The sequence below is a fragment of the Mustelus asterias genome, chromosome 12, assembly GCF_964213995.1.
Source record: "Mustelus asterias chromosome 12, sMusAst1.hap1.1, whole genome shotgun sequence".
Classification (NCBI taxonomy): Eukaryota; Metazoa; Chordata; class Chondrichthyes; order Carcharhiniformes; family Triakidae; genus Mustelus; species Mustelus asterias.
In genome coordinates, this window is record NC_135812.1 from 47,658,365 (window position 1) to 47,678,779 (window position 20,415).

General features: G+C 43.9%; 1 protein-coding gene across 1 annotated transcript in view; it reads left to right on the forward strand.

Annotated features, from left to right (window-relative positions):
• The window catches only part of styxl1 (serine/threonine/tyrosine interacting-like 1), a 37,323-nt gene extending 23,483 nt beyond the window's left edge, over positions 1–13,840 (forward strand). Inside the window, exons 5-8 of the mRNA XM_078225165.1 lie at positions 3,592–3,737; positions 5,073–5,167; positions 8,415–8,524; positions 13,430–13,840. Of these exons, the coding sequence (XP_078081291.1) occupies positions 3,592–3,737; positions 5,073–5,167; positions 8,415–8,524; positions 13,430–13,561 (483 nt within the window). The 3' untranslated portion in view covers positions 13,562–13,840. The remainder of the gene's footprint in view (positions 1–3,591; positions 3,738–5,072; positions 5,168–8,414; positions 8,525–13,429) is intronic.
• The last annotated feature ends 6,575 nt before the right edge of the window (positions 13,841–20,415 follow it).

Here is a 20,415-nt window from a genome sequence, read left to right on the forward strand (position 1 = left end):
TGGATAGTAAACATTTGTGAGAGTAGTTTATAGCCCCCCTCCCCGCACCTCTTAAAATAATTATCATGTTGGGCAGAGGAGAATCAAATCAAAGGTGCATGTAGTAAGTGTAAAACAGTAATCAAGAGAGATTTTACTCTTCCTATAGAATTCGCTAACTAAAATTGAAGTAATATGAGTTCACAAATGCACTCGAGATGGTTTTCTCGGCTATATCACAGGTTCTGTACATCAAGGAACCAATTGGAGAATAGACTATCTTAGATCTAATATTGTGCAGTGAGATTGGATTAGTTAGTAACCTTGGAGTGAAGGAGCCTCTGGAGAAGAGCAATGATGCTATAATAGAACCTTAAATTGAAGTTGATTTGGTTAAGAGTGAAACCAGGGTCTTAAATTCGAACAATGCAAACTCTGTAGCCATGAAAGGAGAGCTGGCTAATGTAACTTGAGAAACTAGATTAAAAAACATATGTGGTTAAATTTTCTCAGAAAAAGTGTAAAACGGGTGAGAAAATAGGAGGTTTTCTCACCCATTTTTCCAGAGGTAAGTGGTGATAATTTACGACACTCTGTGCAATACAGAGGCCATAATATGAATCTCGCCAGTAGGGAGGGCATAGAGTCTCAGCTCACCGGGAAGCCGGCTGCTGAGCGCTAGGGGAGCCAGTGCGCTCCGATCTCCCAGTATATTGTGTATGTTGCCCCACCCCCTGTCAGACCCAGCCTCTTATCAGGCCCTTGGTACTGCCAGAATCCCAGGCTGGCACTACCTGAGGGGAATTGCCTGGCCCTGCCCCAGACCACCCGGGGGCTTCAATGGCCTCTGGACCCATCGCGAGGCCAACACATCTGGGCCCTGTTGGTGGAGACCATCTGTGATTCTCGCTGGTGAGGATCTCCACCAATGAGGTGGGAAAGGTAAGTGAGCACGGACGATTGCTTCCCGGGTTCCTTAATTAAATTAGCCACGCACCCGGGAAGGGCGCAAGGCTGATTTTGCCAGCAGAACACGGCCAGCTATATCACAAGAGACGAGAAGTTAGGTGCAAACCCAATTTTTTGCGCCTCACTCATATTTCCCTCCCTGCTACACTACTCGACCAGTGCAGCGGGGAAGAAAAATCCCACCCATGGTAGATAAGCAATGGCAAATATTTGAATTCACAATTTACTACAGATAGACATTGGGCTGAATCTTCCGCGGAGTTGCAATCACCATCAGATTGCCACTACATTCCTATGTACCGGAGCTTCATTTTATCACCTAGGCTTCAGACCCACGCCTCTTCAGAAAGATGGAGTGTATAGTCCTCCTTTTCGGCGCACCAGAATCAGGGAAAAGCAAGTCACGTCCCTTTCTTAGGGCACAAGTTGCTGCACTCCAGTAATTTTAAATATCCCAAAGCCACTTTGAGAAGCTATGGAGAGAAGGTCAGGGAGTGAAGGGGTAGTGTGGGCCGGGGAGATGGTTTTTAAAAGTTCTTTCATGGGATATGGGCATCACTGGATTGGCCAATATTGTTTTCGTTGCCCATCCCGAATTGCCCTTGAGACAGTGGTAGTGAGCCGACTCTTTGAACAGCTGTAGTCCACTTTGTGTAGGTACACCCACAGTGCTGTTAGGAAGGGAGTTCCAAGATTTGATCCAGCGACAGTAAAGGAATGGCGATGTAATTCCAAGTCAGGATGGTGTGTGGTTTGGAGGGGAACTTGGAGATGATGGTGCCCCCATGCATTGCACCCCTTGTCTTCTAGGTAGTGGATTATTATGTAAAAGGTTATTATGTAAAATCAAAGCTCATGGTGTAGGGGGTAACATATTGGCATGGATAGAAGATTGGTTGGCTAACAGGAAACTGAGGGCAGCTATAAATGGATCTTTTCCTGGTTGGCGGGATGTGATGAGTAGTATGCCACAGGGATCAGTGCTGGGGCCTCAACTTTTTACAATTTATACGCATGATTCAGATGAAGAGACTGAAGGTAGAGTTGCTAAATTTGCTGATGACACAAAGATTGGAAAGTAAGTTGTGAAGTGTACGTAAGGAGGTGACATGGGTAGGTTAAGCGAGTGGGCAAAGTTCTGGCAGATGGAGTAGTAATGTGGGCAAATGTGAAATTGTTCATTTTTTTTCTTTATTTATTCAAGGTATGTGGGCTTCACTGGCTAGGACAGCATTCATTGCCTACCCCATTTGGCCCTGCCCATTGGGCAGGAAGAATAATATTCTCTAAATGGTGACAGATTACAGAGCTCTGAGATTCAGAGGAATCTGTGTGTCCAAGTGAATCACAAAAGGTTAGTACAGGAAGTAATTAGGAAAACTAATAGAATGTTGATTTTGTGAGGAATTGATTACACAAATAGGGAGATTATATTTCAGTTATACAGGGCATTGGTGAAGCCACATCTGGAGTCCCGAGTAAAGTATTGGTCTCTTTATTTCAGGCAATATGTAAATACATTAGAAGCAGTTCAGAGAAAGTTTACTAGACTAATAGCAGGAATGGGTTGTCTTATGAGGAAAGGTTAAACAGGTTAGGCTTGTATCCAGTTTAGAAGAGTAAGAGGTGACTTGAATGAAACCTGTAAGATCCTGTGGAGAAGATGTTTCTGCTTGTGGGAGAATCTACAACTAGGGATCACTCAGTTAAGACAGATAAGACAAAATTCTTTCTCTCAGAGGGTAATGAGTCTATGGAACTGTCTTCCTCAAAAGGCAGCGGAAGCAGCAGCTTTGAATATTTTAAAGGCAGAGCTGGATAGATTCTTGATTAAACAAAGGGCTGAAAGGTTATTGGGTAGGAAGGAATGTGGAGTGAAGGTTACACTCAGATCAGCCATGATCTTATTGAATGGTGGAGCAGGGGGCCAACTGGCCTTCTCCTAATTCATATCTTCGTATGTCAAAGGAGTCTTGGTAAATTTTGTGCTGCACATTTTAGATGGTACACATTGAGGAACACGATTTTACCATTTTCATTCTAAGTGCCGAATCTGGGCATTGTACAGATCCGACTTAGCAATCCGCTTTCAGGCGCCCCCATTCGCTCTCAGCCATCTCCAGTCCCATTCGCGCTGTGGGCGGGGCTTAGCGCGGCCGAAACGATGGAGCTCTGAACTGCGCATGCGCAGTTAGAAAAAAATTGGAAAAAGTGCGCCCATGTCAGATCGCTCCCGAGCCGCAAAAAACGGAGAAAGTGGCCCGGGAGCGAAAAGCGGGAGCGACGGTGTATCTCGGGGTGGGGTGGGGGGGGGGGGGTGGGGGGACGGGCAGATGGATCTCTGGTGTGGGGGGGGGGAGCAGATGGATCTCTGGTGGGGGGGGCGGGGGCAGGGCGTCCGCTGCCACTCAGCGGGCGATCGGTGGAGGGGGGCAGGGGTGGCGATCGGTCTGGGTAGTGGGGTGGTGGATAACGGACACACACACCACTGTCCACCGATCAGTGTCTTAAATTGTACAATGTCAGAAAAATGTACATGTAGATGTGGTTGAAGCAATTACATTTAAACAGATTCTGAATTGATTGATTCAAATATGTTACAACTAAAATGTGAGGATTTTGAAATGTTTCCATTGCCTGTAGGAGCTGGATGCCTTTGAACCCTATCCAATAGAGGTTTTACCAGCCAAACTTTACTTGGGTGACTTCAAACAAGCCTCTGACAAGCAAATTCAGAAAAATCTGAAATTCAAGGCTTACCTCAACCTCTGTCAGGCAAAAGAAATTAAGTGAGTAATTAGAAAGAGATTCACTGAGCAGGATCACAGAATAGTTAATCTGGCAAATGAAAGGTCACCATATCTACAAGGTTAGGACAAAGTAGAAAGTTTTGACATTTTATTCTGCTTGTAACTGTGCCTTTGAGAGCTTGATACAGATATTGGCACCTGAAATGCAAGAATGCATTCTCTTCCACAGAACCAACATCACTCATCTTGATGACCTCTTAAAAAGTATTCTTTTAAAAACCTTTGAGCTGGACATTCCTGTGGTCAACTTTTTGTAGACAATCTAGGGACATGGAACTATACAGGGTTCCATGTCTGCTCATCCCGATTTGGCTAGTCCTGGCTGAAGTGCCAACAAAAATGCTACAAATTGTCTCAGAATCCTTGGGCAAAAGAAAAACCAGCTATTGTTCGTGCTGCCGAGTCTTATCAAGCAAAATTGTGCTAATCTAGGCATATATGTGGTTGTTGGGCAGGCTGGGTGAGGACTGAATCAGCCTGAACTGTGATGCCTTCCGCAATTCCAATTCACCCAGAAGAATGGTCATATGGAAGAGATGGCTAGTTGGCTGGCACTGTGGAACTATATCCCAATCAGCACCTTTGTGGGAGAAGATTTTTTGTTTAAATGTTATATGTAAAAAGTGATGAAACTTTGCATGAGTGTCAATTTGTCAATACTTGTCGAAAAGTTTGGGCAAATACATTTATGATTTCTGGAAATTTATAAATAATTAAGTTACAGAATCCTTTAGCACAGGAGGCCATTCCGTCCATCTTCCCTATGCCCTTTTTTTTTTACACAGATCATGGGCAGCACAGTGGCAGAGTGGTTAGCACTGCTGCCTCACAGCCAGGAACCTGGGTTCGATTCCCAGCTTGGGTCACTGTCTGTGCGGAGTTTTCATGTTCTCCCCTTGTCTGCGTGGGTTTCCTCCGGGTGCTCCGGTTTCCTCCCACAGTCCAAAGATGTGCGGTTTAAGTGGATTGGCCATGCTAAATTGCCCCTTAAATTGTCAGGGGATTAACAAGGGCAAATACATGGGGATAGGACCTGGGTGTTGTTGTTGTCAGTGCAGGCTTGATGGGCCAAATGGCCTCCTTCTGCACTGTAGGAATTCCATGATTCTATGCCTTTAGTCCCACTCATCGGCTCTTCCCCATAGTCCTGCAAATCTTTTCAACTATATATCCAATTACTTTGTTCTAAGGTTCTGCCACGACAATCCAGCAATAATTTACATGTATTACCCTCAATTTGCAATGTAGTTTTAGTCTTATGATCTTATGAAACTACATGAAGAAACAATCATTTCAATCTGTTTGTCCTTTTAGCTTCTCAGGAGAGGAAAATATTTCAGTTTTACACATTCCTTCTTCAGAAGAAACTGACCTTTTGTCCCATTTCCCAATGGTCTGTAACTTTCTCGGTGAGTTAATGGACCAATCCTGCAAATATTAAATTTGCTTTGAAGCATGTAAGTATATGTGTCACAGTAAATAAAATGATGCACCTTATAACTTAAATGGGTTCATATTCTGCTCATCTATAGAGAGACCTGCAGTCCCTGTACAATGGAAAGTAGACAAAAACTTTGTTAGGAACAAAAATAGAAAGTGTTGGGAAAGCTCAACAGATCTCGGAGCATCTGTGGAGAGACAAACAAAGTTATCTTTTTGAGTCCAGTATGACTCTTCAGAACTTGGGGTTCCAAAGAAGAGTCATATTGGACTCAGTTTTACCATCTCAACTAGAATGTTTCCCATTTCAAATCTAGTAGATGGTTCACTGATTCGCTTTCGAAGACTAAAGCAGTTTGCCTCAATCTGAATTTCAAAAGATGACCAGTGTGTTATGTTTTCCATTTCCAACACTTGGTGATATCACCATTTAATGTTGAATAAGGGCAGTCTTATGCATTAGTATAGAGCAAATGTTAATCAGTTTGGCCTGGGTATGAACCCAAGAAAAAACATTTCCATCCCTTGGGTTGTCACCCAGTTCCCAAAGCCTCCCCGATCTCTGAATCATGTGGCTGGAATACGTGTTCAGTGATCATGTTTACATAAAACAAAATGAATGCAAATACGTGGCTACAAATCTTAAGTTTGTACACTACTTTATGGTTTAATCAGCAAACAGAAGCAGAAAAAGGAAAATAACTGATTCAATTCAGAACATGACAGCATATTACCTAAGCAATTTATTTTACTGGAGGCTGTGGAGGCCAGGTCATTGAGTGTATTTAAGACAGAGATAGATAGGTTCTTGATTGGTAAGGGGATTAAAGGTTATAGGGAAAAAGCAGGAGAATGGGGTTGAGAAACTTAACAGCCACGATTGAATGGCAGAGCAGACTCGATGAGCCAAATGGCTTAATTCTGCTCCCATATCTTATGGTCTAATTTAGTTTCTGATTATGTGAATTTCCTTGCCATCTTAAATTTTCACAGTGATGTTTTCAGAATAATATGTTTTCTTTGTTGGAACTAAATCTAAATATTTACATTTGATAATTCAATATTTTGCCAGAAAAAAATCAATGTTTGGAAATATGCTTTGGAAATTGGTTAGCTTAGTTAGCTAAATGGATTGTGATGCAGAATGATGCCAACAGCATGAGTTCAATCCCCATGCCAGCTTTGGTAGATCATGGAGGTCTACCTTCTTGCCTTTCCCTCGGCTTGATGCAGAGTGGTGCCCCTCAAGCTCTATAACCACTTGTTTCTCTCTAATGGAGAGAGATGAGAGTGACAGCCCTTGACACCAAGGTTGATGCCAGAGCGTGTGCCACTATTCACAACTCCTCTGACAATAAATCAAACGAGGAAGGCAAAATGTATGTTAACCTTTATTGCAAGGGAATTTAAGTACAGGAGTAAGGAAGTCTTTCTGCAGTTGTACAGAGTCTTGGTAACACCACACCCAGAGTTAGTACGTGCAGTTTTGGTCTCCTTACCTAAACTCTTTACCTAACTCCCTTGACCAACTAATCCTGGTGATGGCAGATTTTACAATGGCATAAGCCTGAGGAGACTGGACCTGTATTCTTTAGAGTTTAGAAGAATGAGAGGCGATCTCATTAAAGTGTACAAAATTCTTACAGGCCGTCATAGGGTAGATGCAGAATGGACTTTTCCCCATGGTTGGAGTGAGAGGGGGTGGTGTCTAGGACCAAGGGACACCATCTAAAAATAAGGGGTAGGCCATTTAGGACTGCGATGAGGAGGAATTTCTTCAGTTAGGGGCTCTTTGGAATTCTCTACCCCAGAGGGCAGTGGAGTTCAGTCATTGAGTATGTTCAAAGCCAAGATCGATAAGATTTCTAGATACCAGTGACACCAAGGGATATGGGAACAATGTGGGAAGATAGCGTTGAGGTAGAAGATGAACCATGATCTAGTTAAATGGTGGAATAGGCACAAAGGACTGAATGAGCTATTCCTGCTCCTGTCTGCCCATGTTATATCAAAATGATGCAAAAAGTTCTAATTTATTTTGAAATAACAGGCCTGCAGCATAATGTTTGTCAAGCAGAATAATAACTAAGGTTTGTGGGAGATTATTCCCAATTGGAAATTTCTCCATCCCAAAACAGCTCCTGTTAGAACTCAGCCCCTGATGTAGGCGGCACAGTGGTTAGTACTGATGCAGGAACCTGGCACCTGGATTTGATTCTCAGCTTGGCTCACTGTCTGTGTGGAGTCTGCACATTTTCCCCATGTTTGCGCGGGTTACCTCCCACAGTCCGAAAGATGTGCTGATTAGGTGCGTTGGCCATGCTAAATTCTCCCAGTGTACCCAAACAGGTGCCGGAATGTGACGACCAGGGGATTTTCACAGCAACTTCATTGCAGTGTTATTGTAAGCCTACTCATGACACTAATAAATAAACTTGTTAAAGTTCATGGGGTCAGGGAAAGAAGCCTACAGGAGCAGAACAGTGGCACAGTGGTTAGCACGGCTGCCTCACAGCACCAGGGTCCGAGGTTCAATTCCGGCTTTGGGTCACTCTGTGTGGAGTTTGCACATTCTCCCCGTGTCTGTGTGGGTTTCCTCCGGGTGCTCCGGTTTCCTCCCACAGTCCAAAGATGTGTGGGTTAGGTTGATTGACCATTCTAAATTGTCCGTTAGCGTCAGGGGGTGATTAGCAGGGTAAAATGCTAATGTGGGGTTGCGGGAATAGGGCCTGTGTGGGATTGTGGTTGGTGCCGAATGGCCTCCTTATGTACTATAAGGATTTTATGATTCCACGATTGTATGAAATACCTACAATTCCTCTCTGTTTAATGACTACTAAAAATGTGTTGTATTTTTAAAAATCACTACTATTCGAGGTTCAGGCTTCATCCCACATCTCACTTGCCACACCGGGCACTCACTTGATCCCTTTAAGACCAAAAGGGCAGAAGTACCCGCAAAAGGGAGGCTCCACAACTTTCTTACTCTGGTTCCTTCCCAACACCCTGCCTCAATAAGGCAGCAACATTGCATATGCTACAGTTTTCCACATTCCGGTGAGGTTTGCTGAAATAACTGAGTGGATTCAAGGCCTATGATTCTACCACTGTAACTCAAAGATCTATGTTATCAACTTTGGAGATTGCCATCGGTTTTTCTATGATTACATGTAGAGCAGCACAATGATGTTAAACACATTCCTTTCTTACACACAGATGAGCAATTGGATAAAGGTACAGTGCTGGTATTCTCCACCCTGGGTATAAGTCGTTGCAGTACTATAGTGATGGCCTACCTCATCCATTCTCAGAAAATATCACTAAAGGTGAGTGAGAACTCTTTATAAAAGTGACTGATATGTTAGCATCAAGAACGCCAGCCTGAAGTCTGGGAACAATCTCTCAGCTCCACTCTTCAACTGTCAGGACCATCATTTCACAGGTGGGATTTCTCTGTTCTGGAGTCTCAGTTTCAAGGTGGCAGTGGGAGTGATTTCCACTGGGAGTGGAAGGCTGGCCGCGCGCATTCCTGCACTGTCCAGTTCATTCTCATGGGGAGCTCAGCGAATCTCACAGCAGGGGCAGGCAGGAAGTGGTTGAACCCGTCGTTAACTCGTAGTTGAAGGTCCAGGCACCATATTTAAAGGGCACCCTGACAGCATGCACTATCCCTTCCACTTTTGATGTGGAGATGCCGGCGTTGGACTGGGGTGGGCACAGTAAGAAATCTCACAACATCAGGTTAAAGTCCAACAAGTTTATTTTTAATTACGAACTTTCGGAGCGCGGCTCCTTCATCAGATGAGTGGAGAGGCATATATAGACAAAGACTCAATTGCAAGATAATGGTTGGAATGCAAGTCCTACTAACTGTCCTGACTAGAGATAATTCACACCTCTTTAAACTGTGATTATCCCTCTCTCCACTCGCACTGTCTGTACCTGTAAAGACTCGCATTCCAACCATTATCTTGCAATTGTTCTTTGACTATATATGTCATCCTCCACTCACCTGATGAAGAAGCAGTGCTCCGAAAGCTCGTGATTCCAAATAAACCTGCTGGGACTTTAACCTGGTGTTGTGAGACTTCTTACTGCTTCCACTTTTGCACAGCTGTTGCTCCACCCTTCCCTGCTAATCCTTCATCCCGTCAATGGTCGTCCTTGCAACCTACACCAACACCCAGTCGGAAGCACAGGCTGGCATTTACAGACACTCCCCAAACAGGACAATGCAACGGTAACTCACTGTTAATCAGTCGACCTTGCCTGGTGCATGCCACTTCTCTGTCCCAAACCACCTCCCGAAACTGGCAGGAAACTCGAACCACCTTTAACGGCCCAAGACTTTAATTGCTAGAGTTCATTCCTCTGTCGGGAAACTGACTTTTGGCCTCCCACCAAATTAAATTCCTCTGCCCGCAGCTTCCTGCGGCTGGTGGGACTGGAAGATTCCGTCCACAGATTTATTATAGCACATTCGGCCCATTGTGTCTGCACCGGCTCACCCAATGAGCATTTCACCCAGTGCCATTTTTTCTCCCCATAACCCCACACGTTGGGCAAAATCTTACAAAAAATGGCAGTGTGTCCAGAGAAACAGATTGGTTTTCTCTCCAGATCTTACGACCATCTGCCAGAAAGAATCACGGGGGGGGTGTTTTATGCTGTCATGAAGTGTGTGTGTGTGTGTGTGTGTGTGTGTGTGTGTGTGTGGGGGGGGGGGCATTACAACTGGGCACAATCTTTAAAGGGCACCTCAAACATATAAGCAATAAATCTCCAGCCCACATGGAGGTCTCAGGGGCCCCTCCCCACCCCGCACAATCGGAGCCGGCAATCACTCTGGCCTCAGCCCCTTGCAATCATCAGCTCCTTCCCCATCACCACCCCTTCCACAATCAGAGCACGTACCCACCTCCCCCACCGTCCCAAACGACCATCGCTGACATCCCCTGCTCCCTTGTCTGCTCCGGCCCCAGACACGGGTTGGCACTGCCAGGTTGGCATGGTCATGGTGCCAATCTGCGCAAAGGGGCATGCCAGGTGGCAGTGCCAGGCTACTGCCTGGCCATTTCCCTCTCCCCTGGGGGCTATACTCATCTCTACGACCCTGGGGGGGATCCCCAAGACAGGTTCACATTTGAGTGAACCTTTTGTAAACCGTGTATTTGGCTTGGGGGCATGTTAATAATATTAAAATATATTCAAATGAATGTAAATCAGGTTCATACCTGTTATATGTATGAACCTGATGACGTTGCCAGCGAGGGGTGGGGAAGATACAAAATCGTGATTTGGCCAGCGAGATCTGCCGGATCTTGAGCCCAGCTGGCTTTCTCACGGATGGTATGAGAGGGCTCAAGATCGCCCCCATTGTTCCTTTTCAATTAACAGTCTAATTCCCTCTTGAATGTGTTGAATGAACCTACCTCTACCACACACACTGCATTCCAGACCTAAAGCACTCATTGCTTTCGCTTATTTTGTTTTATCTGCATTATTATTATTATCCTGATGACAGTGAAAAATGATGTGGAGATGCCGGTGTTGGACTGGGGTAAGCACAGTAAGAAGTCCAACAGGTTTATTTGGCAGCGCAAGCTTTCAGAGCCTCAGGCTCCTTCTTCAGGTGAGTGAGGAGTTGTGTTCACAAACAGGGCATATACAGACACAACTCAATTTACAAGATAATGGTTGGAATGCGAGTCTTTGCAGGTAATCAAGTCTTAAAGGTACAGACAATGTGAGTGGAGGGTCAAGCACAGGTCAAAGAGGCATGTATTGTCTCCAGCCAGGACAGTTAGTGAGATTTTGCGAGCCCAGGCAAGTTGTGGAGGTTACAGATAGTGTGGCATGAACCTAAGATCCCGGTTGAGGCTGTCCTCATGTGTGCAGAACTTGGCTATCAGTTTCTGCTCAGTGATTCTGCGTTATCGTGTGTCGTGAAGGCTGCCTTGGAGAATGCTTACCCGAAGATCAGAGGCTGACTGCTTGTGACTGCTGAAGTGTTCTCTGACTGGAAGGGAACACTCCTGCCTGGTGATTGTCGAGCGGCGTTCATTCATCCATTGTCATAGTGTCTGCATGGTCTCCCCAGTGTACCATGCCTCGGGACATCCTTTCCTGCAGCATATCAGGTAGACAATGTTGGCCGAGTCGCAAGAGTATGTACCGTGTACCTAGTGGATGGTCTTCTCACGTGAAATGATGACATCCGTGTCAATGATCCGGCACGTACCCTTGCGACTCGGCCAACGTTGTCTACCTGATACAGGAAAGCTTGTCCCGAGGCATGGTACATTGGGGAGATCATGCAGATGCTATGACAACAGATAAATGAACACCGCTCAACAATCACCAGGCAGGAGTGTTCCCTTCCAGTCAGAGAACACTTCAGCAGTCACGGGCATTCAGCCTCTGATCTTCGGGTAAGCGTTCTCCAAGGCGGCCTTCACGACACATGACAACGCAGAGTTGCTGAGCAGAAACTGATAGCCAAGTTCTACACACATGAGGACGGCCTCAACCAGGATCTTGGTTCGTGTCACACTATCTGTAACCCCCACAACTTGCCTGGGCTTGCAAAATCTCACTAACTGTCTTGGCTGGAGACAATACACACCTCTTTAACCTGTGCTTGGCCCTCTCTCCACTCACATTGTCTGTACCTTTAAGACTTGATTACCTGTAAAGACTCGCATTCCAATCATTATCTTGTAAATTGAGTTTGTGTCTGTGTTCCTTGTTTGTGAACACAACTTCTCACTCGCCTGAAGAAGGAGCCTGAGACTCCGAAAGCTTGTGCTTCCAAATAAACCTGTTGGACTTTAACCTGGTGTTGTGAGACTTCTGACAGTGAGAAAAGCAGTAGTGGCTGATATCTGGACTAATAAAAAATGAAAATAGAAAGGAAAATCAGTTTAAAGTTAAAGTTTATTTATTAGTCAGAAGTAACACTGCAATGAAGTTACTGTGAAATTCCCCTAGTCGCCACACTCCGCCGCCTGTTCGGGTCAATACACCTAACCAGCACGTCTTTCAGACTGTGGGAGGAAACCGGAGCACCCAGAGGAAACCCACACAGAAACAGGGAGAACGTGCAAACTCCACACAGACAGTGAGCCAAGCTCAAGGAATCAAACCCTTGAGGCAGCAGTGCTAACCACTGTGCCACCGTGCCACCCAGTTGAGATACTGCACTGTCAGCTATGTACCATATCTCCAGTATAAAATTGTCTCGCTGATGCTGACCATTGTCTGTGGAAACCTCCTTTTCCCCAACTGTGGCCAGCAGTTTGAAAGGCTTAATTTGTACAACATAAGAAAGCATGGAGTTTAAAAACAGTAATTCTTTCTCAGACTATGTGTAATGAAAATGTTATTTGATAACAGCTCTCAATTCCCTAGTTTAAATGTATTTGTATCAGAGTCTAAACTCCATGTCCACCAATCTCGGGGAGAAATGTTTTTTTCTCTCTATTTCTGTTTTAAACAGAAAGGTTCCTTGAAGGTTGGCATTTCTATTTTTCTTTCACATTAATTCCCTCAAATCCTGTTAACTCCTTGTTTCACAATGAAGGGTTTTGGAGGAGACTTGTTCATGACTTGAGTCCAGAGAACCCGAATATCCATCCATTCGTCCAGTGGTCACTTACAAATATATCTACACCATTTCTAGTCGAATGCTCCCAAGCCTGAGCCACTGATAACAATACGGCTTTGGTCAAGTCCAACACTGACAGAGGTGGTGGAGACCACTACAACAAATCAAGGAACTTATATTAGGCGATCACTCGCTAACGAGAATGATTGTCCACCTAGAAAACTCTGCATCACTGGTCACTGTGGGACCTTGTGTGGCTGATGAGCCCGATCCCAGAGCTGTATCTCTGTCCACACACATGGCAGGTGTATTAGTTAAATATTAGGAATATTGTTATGGCTCCAAAGATCAGTGTAACAAGAAGACACAGTTATTTGTGGCAGACAGATAGCTAAAGAATGATTTGAAAATCCAAAGAAAAGTTACCAACCAACAATGAGGAGGGAAAGATGCTGTGGGAAACAGGAGTACACGGGCCCTCTAGTTATAATAATGAAGAAGATTGAGCCCTCCGCGGTTTTCTTGTAACTGATGAGAAATAGATTTTTTTTGTTGTTGTCATCTTTTGAATGCTGGGGTTTGCAGATGAGTTAATTAGAGGTATCTTGATGTTTCTTTTCCTCAGGATGCCTGGGCACATGTTCAGAAGTGCAAGGCAACCAGTCGACCACTGCGTGATTTTGTGCATCAGCTTTCTAAGTGGGAGCAAATTGTATTGAAGAAAAAGATAACAGATATCTCTGACCCTTATTACTGAAGTGGTATTTTGTAGCTCTTGAAGCAAAAGTTCATGCACCGTAAATTTAGATTTGTATACATTTGTGATTTTTTTTAAAAGGTGAATAACGTAATTGCATGAAAGGTGCCAGAAATATAATTTAATTTACACTGTGATTTTAACAGTATAATTTGTAATTGTAACTGAATTGTAATGTTGGTTACAACAAATTGATGCCACTTGAATTATAAATATTCATGTTAGGTGTATAAATAATTTACATACAAAGGTTTCATAGTATAATTTTAAATACTGTTTAAAAAAATGCATGATTTTGTCGAGGTCTTTTAATTCAGTGTCACCAGAACATGCAAAACCAGGCTGAACAACTGATCAGTAGTGGGGAAATGTTAGGAGTTAGTCACTATGTGGCTCGGATTTAGTTTGACCTTTCTCGAATCAACACTCATTAACCTATTAACTAGAGGGAATTAAAAGAAGCAATATTAGATGTCTGCTGGTAAGGATAAGGAATGAGTCATTTCATAGAATCATATAGTGCAGATTAGTGGAGTAAAAATGTAGGGGTCGAAGTGGGATAAGGCCAGGGTGGGATTGTTGTCGGTGCAAGGTTGATGGGCTGAATGCCCTCCTTCTGCATTGTAGGGATTCTATGAAACCGTCTACCTGAAAAACTGAAAGAGATTTTGCATCTTATACTAGAAGCAGTGATAGTGGATAGAATTCTCCAGCCATTCACACCAGCGGGATTCTCTGGTCCCACTAGCGGTGCATTCCCTGTCACAGGTTTCCCATCAGCATGGGATGGCTTCAATGGGCATTCCCATTGACAGTGGTGAGACCAGTGAATGGCGTGCCACATCCCACTGCCATGAATCACACTGAGGGGAGGCCAGAGAATCTCACATAGCATTTCTTCTCAAAAATTCTCTTTCAGGTATGCAGTATACTTTAGAATTTAAAAATCTGTTGGATACTGTGATTGGAAACTGTATAATGGAAATTCAAAAAAGTTCTTCCAATCTCTGGTCATAACTTTACCGGAAATCGGAGGAAAACACAGTTAGACAGGGGGAATGGCCTCCCTCAGTTACACCTATTAGAAACATAGAAAAATTACAGCACAATACAGGCCCTTCAGCCCACAAAGTTGTGCCGAACATGTCTACCTTAGTGATTACGAGGCTTACCTATCTTACTAAGTTCCATGTACTTATCTAAAAGTCTCTTAAAAGACCCTATTGAATCCGCCTCCACCACTGTTGCTGGCAGCCCATTCCACGCACCCACCACCCTCTGAGTGAAAAACTTACCCCTGACATCTCCTCTGTACCTACTCCTCAGCACCTTAAACCTGTGTCCTCTTGTGGCAACCATTTCAGCCCCGGGAAAAAGCTTCTGACTATCTACTCGATCAATACCTCTCAACATCTTATACACCTCTATCAGGTCACCCCTCATCCTTCGTCTCTCCAAGGAGAAAAGGCCAAGCTCACTCAACCTATCCTCATAAGGCATGTTCCCCAACCCAGGCAACATCCTTGTAAATCTCCTCTGCACCCTTTCTATGGCTTCCACATCCTTCCTGTAATGAGGCGACCAGAACTGAGCACAGTACTCCAAGTGTGGTCTGACCAGGGTCTTATATAGCTGCAACATTATCTCACGACTCCTAAACTCAATTCCTCGATTGATGAAGGCCAATACACCATACGCCTTCTTAACCACAGCCTCAACCTACACAGCTGCTTTGAGCGTCCTATGAACTCGGACCCCAAGATCCTTCTGATCTTCCACTCTGCCAAGAGTCCTACCATTAAATTGTTCAAATTTCTCAGGCCAGAAATTGCATAGAGTCCCAGACCATTATACTAGTTGCAGCCAGGCTTACCACAACCTCAAATGTTTGCAGGTTTGACTTCCATACCTGGATGTAAATGTCTAATCGGAGCAAATACTCTAGTGCTGCAATATTACGATGTTGACCTATGAATCAGATATTGAACTAAAATCCCATCAAGCATTTTATGGTGAATGTTAAAGATTTGCTATCACACTTCGAAGGGCAGTGAGTTTTTCCAGACCTATCTGTCCTTAACTATTTAACGTAAAATGAAGGGTCTTAGAATCCATAAATTACAGCTTTAATTGCTTAAGTTTATTCATAATGAAAGTGTACAATTAAATGGGACTAAACCATGAAATGGAATTGCATCAAAATATAAAAGGATATGAGGAAAGGATGGAATAATGGAATTGGAATAGGACTGGTAAATCCACAATGGGCTGTGTGACATCTTCCTATAACAAGGGTGAAAACAATTTTTGTTTTGAGGATGATTGAGATTTTCTTGAGGGCAGCCTTTCGATTTTTAAGGGTTACTTTGGGGGCTCCTTTTTCATTCTTACCAACTGGGATATTGTTATATGCAAAATGGCTGCATGTTTGTCTCTTAACATGCAAATCCTAAAACTAAATTGTTAACTATGTCATCTAATGAACAAAACGTTCAATGCACCAGCACCCACTCCATTTAACTGATCCACCTGAAAAGCTTGAAAGCTTGTTGCATGAAAGGTACAAAAAAAACAATCACTGCAAGAAATCCAGATCTTTCATTTATTTGGGCCTTTCACAATCCAGGGATGTCCTAAAACGCTTTACAACCAATCAAGTATTGTTGCATCAGAATTGCAGTAGCCAATTTGCACACAGCAAAGTCCCACAAATGGTGATATTCTCATAGTCATAGAGGTTTACAGCATGGAAACAGGCCCTTCAGTCCAACTTGTCCATGCCGCCCCTTTTTTTAACTCCGAAGCTAGCCCCAATTGCCCACGTTTGGCCCATAGCCCTCTATACCCATGTAACTGTCTAAATGCATTTTAAAAGACAAAATTGTACCCATCTCTACTACTGCCTCTGACAGCTTGTTCCAGACACTCATCATCCTCTTCGTGAAAAAATTGTCCCTTTTCTATCTCTCCCCTCTCATCTTAAATCTATGCCCTCTAGTTTTAGACTCTCCTATCATTGGGAAGAAATATTGACTATCTAGCTGATCTATGCCCCTCATTATTTTATATACCTCTATAAGATCACCCCTAAGCCTTCTACGCTCCAGAGAAAAAGTCCCAGTCTTCCAGCCTCTACTTATAACTCAGACCATTAAGTCCTGGTAGCATCCTAGTATATCTTTTCTGCACTATTTCCAGTTTAATAATATCCTTTCTATAATAGACCAGAACTGTGCACAGTATTCCAAGTGTGGCCTTACCAATGTCTTGTACAACTTCAACGAGATGTCCCAACTCCTATATTCAATGTTCTGACCAATGAAACCAAGTATGCCGAATGCCTTCTTCACCACTCTGTCCATCTGTGACTCCACTTTCAAGGAGCTATGAACCTGTATCCCTAGATCCCTTTGTTCTATAATTCTCCCCAATGCCATACTATTAACTGAGTAAATCCTGCCCTAGTTTGATCTACCAAAATGCATCACCTCGCATTTACCTAACTTAAACTCCATCTGCCATTCGTCAGCCCACTGACCCAATTGATCAAGATCCCATTGAAATCCTAGATGACCTTCTTCACTGTCTACTATGCCACCAATCTTGGTGTCATCTGCAAACTTGCCTACTAAATTCTCATCCAAATCATTAATATAAATGACAAATAACAGTGGACCCGGCACCGATCCCTGAGGCACACTGGTCACAGGCCTCCAGTTTGAAAAACAACCCTCCACAACCACCCTATGTCTTCTGTCATCAAGCCAATTTTGTATCCATTAGCTACCTCACCCTGAATCCCATGAGATTTAACCTACCATGTGGTACCTTGTCAAAGGCCTTGCTAAAGTCCATGTAGACAACATCAACTGCACTGCCCTCATCTACCTTCTCGGTTACCCCTTCAAAAAACTCAATCAAATTTGAGAGACATGATGTTCCACTCACAAAGGCATGCTGATTGTCCCTAATCAGTCCTTACGTCTCTAAATGCCTGTAGATCCTGTCTCTCAAAATACCTTCTAACAACTTACCCACTAGAGATGTGAGGCTACTATCCTGTAATTCCCAGGCTGTTCCCTGCAGCTCTTCTTAAACAAAGGCACAACATTTGCCACCCTCCAATCTTCAGGCACCTCACCTGTATATCGATGATTCAAATATCTCTGCTAAAGGACCTGCAATTTCATCCCTAGCCTCCCACAATGTCCTGAGGTTTTATCTACCTTGATGTGCTTTAAGACTTCCAGCACCTCTTCCTCAAGACATCACTATTTATTTCCCCAAGTTCCTTAACATCCATGCTTTTCTCAACAGTGAATACTGATGAGAAATATTCAGTTAGGATCTCACCCATCTCTCCGCACACAGATGACCTTGTTGATCCTTAAGAGGTCCTACTCTCTCACAAGTTACACTTTTGCTTTTTTTTATTTGTAGAAGTTCTTTGGATTTTCCTTTGCCTTGTCTGCCAAAACAATGTCATGTCCCTTTTTTGCCCTCCTGATTTCTCTCTTATCTCTACACCTATACTCTTCAAGGGATCCACTTGATCCCAGCTGTTTATGCATGTCATATACCTCCTTCTTCTTCTTGACCAGGGCCTCAATATCCCGAGGGTTCCCTACTTCTACCAGCCTTGCCCTTTAAGAGAAATGTGCTTATCCTGAACCCTGGTTAACACACCTTTGAAAGCCTCCCTCTTACCAGACTTCCCTTTGCCTTCTCACAGACTCCCCCAATTAACTGTTGAAAGTTCCTGCCTGAAACCATCAAAATTGGCCTTGCCCCAATTTAGAATTTTAACTTTTGGGCCAGACCTATCATTCTCCATAGCTATCTTAAAACTAATGGAATTATGGTCACTGGTCCAAAAGTGATCCCTCATTAACACTTGTCACCTGAACTACTTTATTTTCCAAGAGGAGGTCAAATTTTGCCCCCTCTCTAGTCGGGCCATCCACATACTGAATGAGAAATTCCTCCTGAATACACTCAACAAATTTCTCTCCATCCAAGCTTCTAATACTATGGCTGTCCAAGTCAATGTTGGGAAAGTTAAAATCCACTACTATTACAACCATATTTTTCTTGGAGCTATCTGTAATCTCCTTACATATTTGGAGCCTACAGTACAACCCTATCAAAGTGATTTCCCCCTTCTTATTTCTCAGTTCTACCCATATAGACTCAGTGGGTGAACCCTCAGATATATCCCCTCTCTGTACTGCCGTGATGTTTTCTTTAATCAAAAGTGCAACTCCCCTTCCTCTCTTATCTCCTGTTCTATGTTTCCTATAGCATCTGCACCCTGGAACATTGAGCTGCCAGTCCTGTCCTTCCCTTAGCCATGTTTCTGTAATTGCTATAATATCCCAGTCCCATGTACCCATCCATGCCTTGAGTTCATCGGCCTGCCCGTTGGGCCTTTTGCATTGAAATAAATGCAGTTTAATCTACCACTGCCTAAAAGGTAAACTGTGAAATTCCAAAGGGAAGTGTTTGTCAAAGTGTTCTGTACAATGCTAAAGTGAGGAGCACGTTCCCCATTACTTTGCTCCTGAGCTGTGTGCACTCACCTCATGTGCAACTAGGTACGAGTCAGCCAGGTGACTGCATTGTCCTAGATGCAAGTTTCCCTTCATACAACTGGCATCTGCGCTTTTACTGGAGGGCATTTAAAAACCATCCTCCTTGCCCCCATGTTGACTGAGTCATTGTGAAAACTGAGATAACTTTACTGTCCCCACCGCAGCTTTCCTTTTCATGGTGAGCTCCAGCCCTTAAACAGGTGCTCCTGTAGCCATTTTTCCAATTCTCAGCCAAGTAACTTGCAAATCAAGAAGCTATGTTTCCCTTCATTGGATGAAAATGGTGAATTCATATTATAATCCGAAAATAAATGGATTAAAAATATGTCTAGCAGCTCGAAACTAGACATCCATGAGGCATTATGAGCCATGAGCAGCAGCAGAATTGTATTCAGCCAAAATCTAACATCATGGAATTATCAAATCCCTACAGTGTAGAAGGATGCCATTCAGCCCATCGAGCCTGCATGGAGAACAATCCCAGCCACATGCTATCCGTGTAACCTCCTGTATTTACTCTGCTGATCCCCCCTGACACTAAGGGGCAATTTAGCATGGCCAATCAAACTAACCCGCACATCTTTGGACTGCAGGAGGAAACCCACGCAGAGACGGGGAGAATGTGCAAACTCCACACAGACAGTGATCTGAGGCTGGAAATGAACCCAGGTCCCTGGTGCTGAGAGTCGGCGGTGCTGAGAGTCGGCAGTGCTAACCACTGTGCACCCATCATGGCCTGGCACTTCCATTACAATCAAGCCAGGTGACCAATGCTGGTTCAAGGCGTGTAGGAGAATATGTCAGAAGTAGCACCAAGCATACTGAAAAATAACATTCTAAGCTGGTGCAAGTAAAGGACTATACACATGCGAATCAGCAAAAGCAACATGTGACAGAGATCAGTAATCGCACAACAAACAGATCATATCGAAGCTCTGTATTCTGCCATATCCAGTCATGAATGGTAATGAAAATTAAACAACCAGGAGGAATCTCCGAAAACATCCTGATCCTTAATAATGGCAAAGCCCAGCAACTCCGTACTAAAGACAAGGGTGAAACATTTGCAAACACCTTCAGCCTGAAGTGCTGAGTGGATGATCCATTTGGTCGCCTCCTGATGTCCCACCATCACAGATGTCAGTTTTAAAAAGACTCAATTCTCTACACCCGATTTTAGGAAATAGCTGAACATAGATAGAACAGTACAGCACAGAACAGGCCCTTCGGCCCACGATGTTGTGCCGAGCTTTATCTGAAACC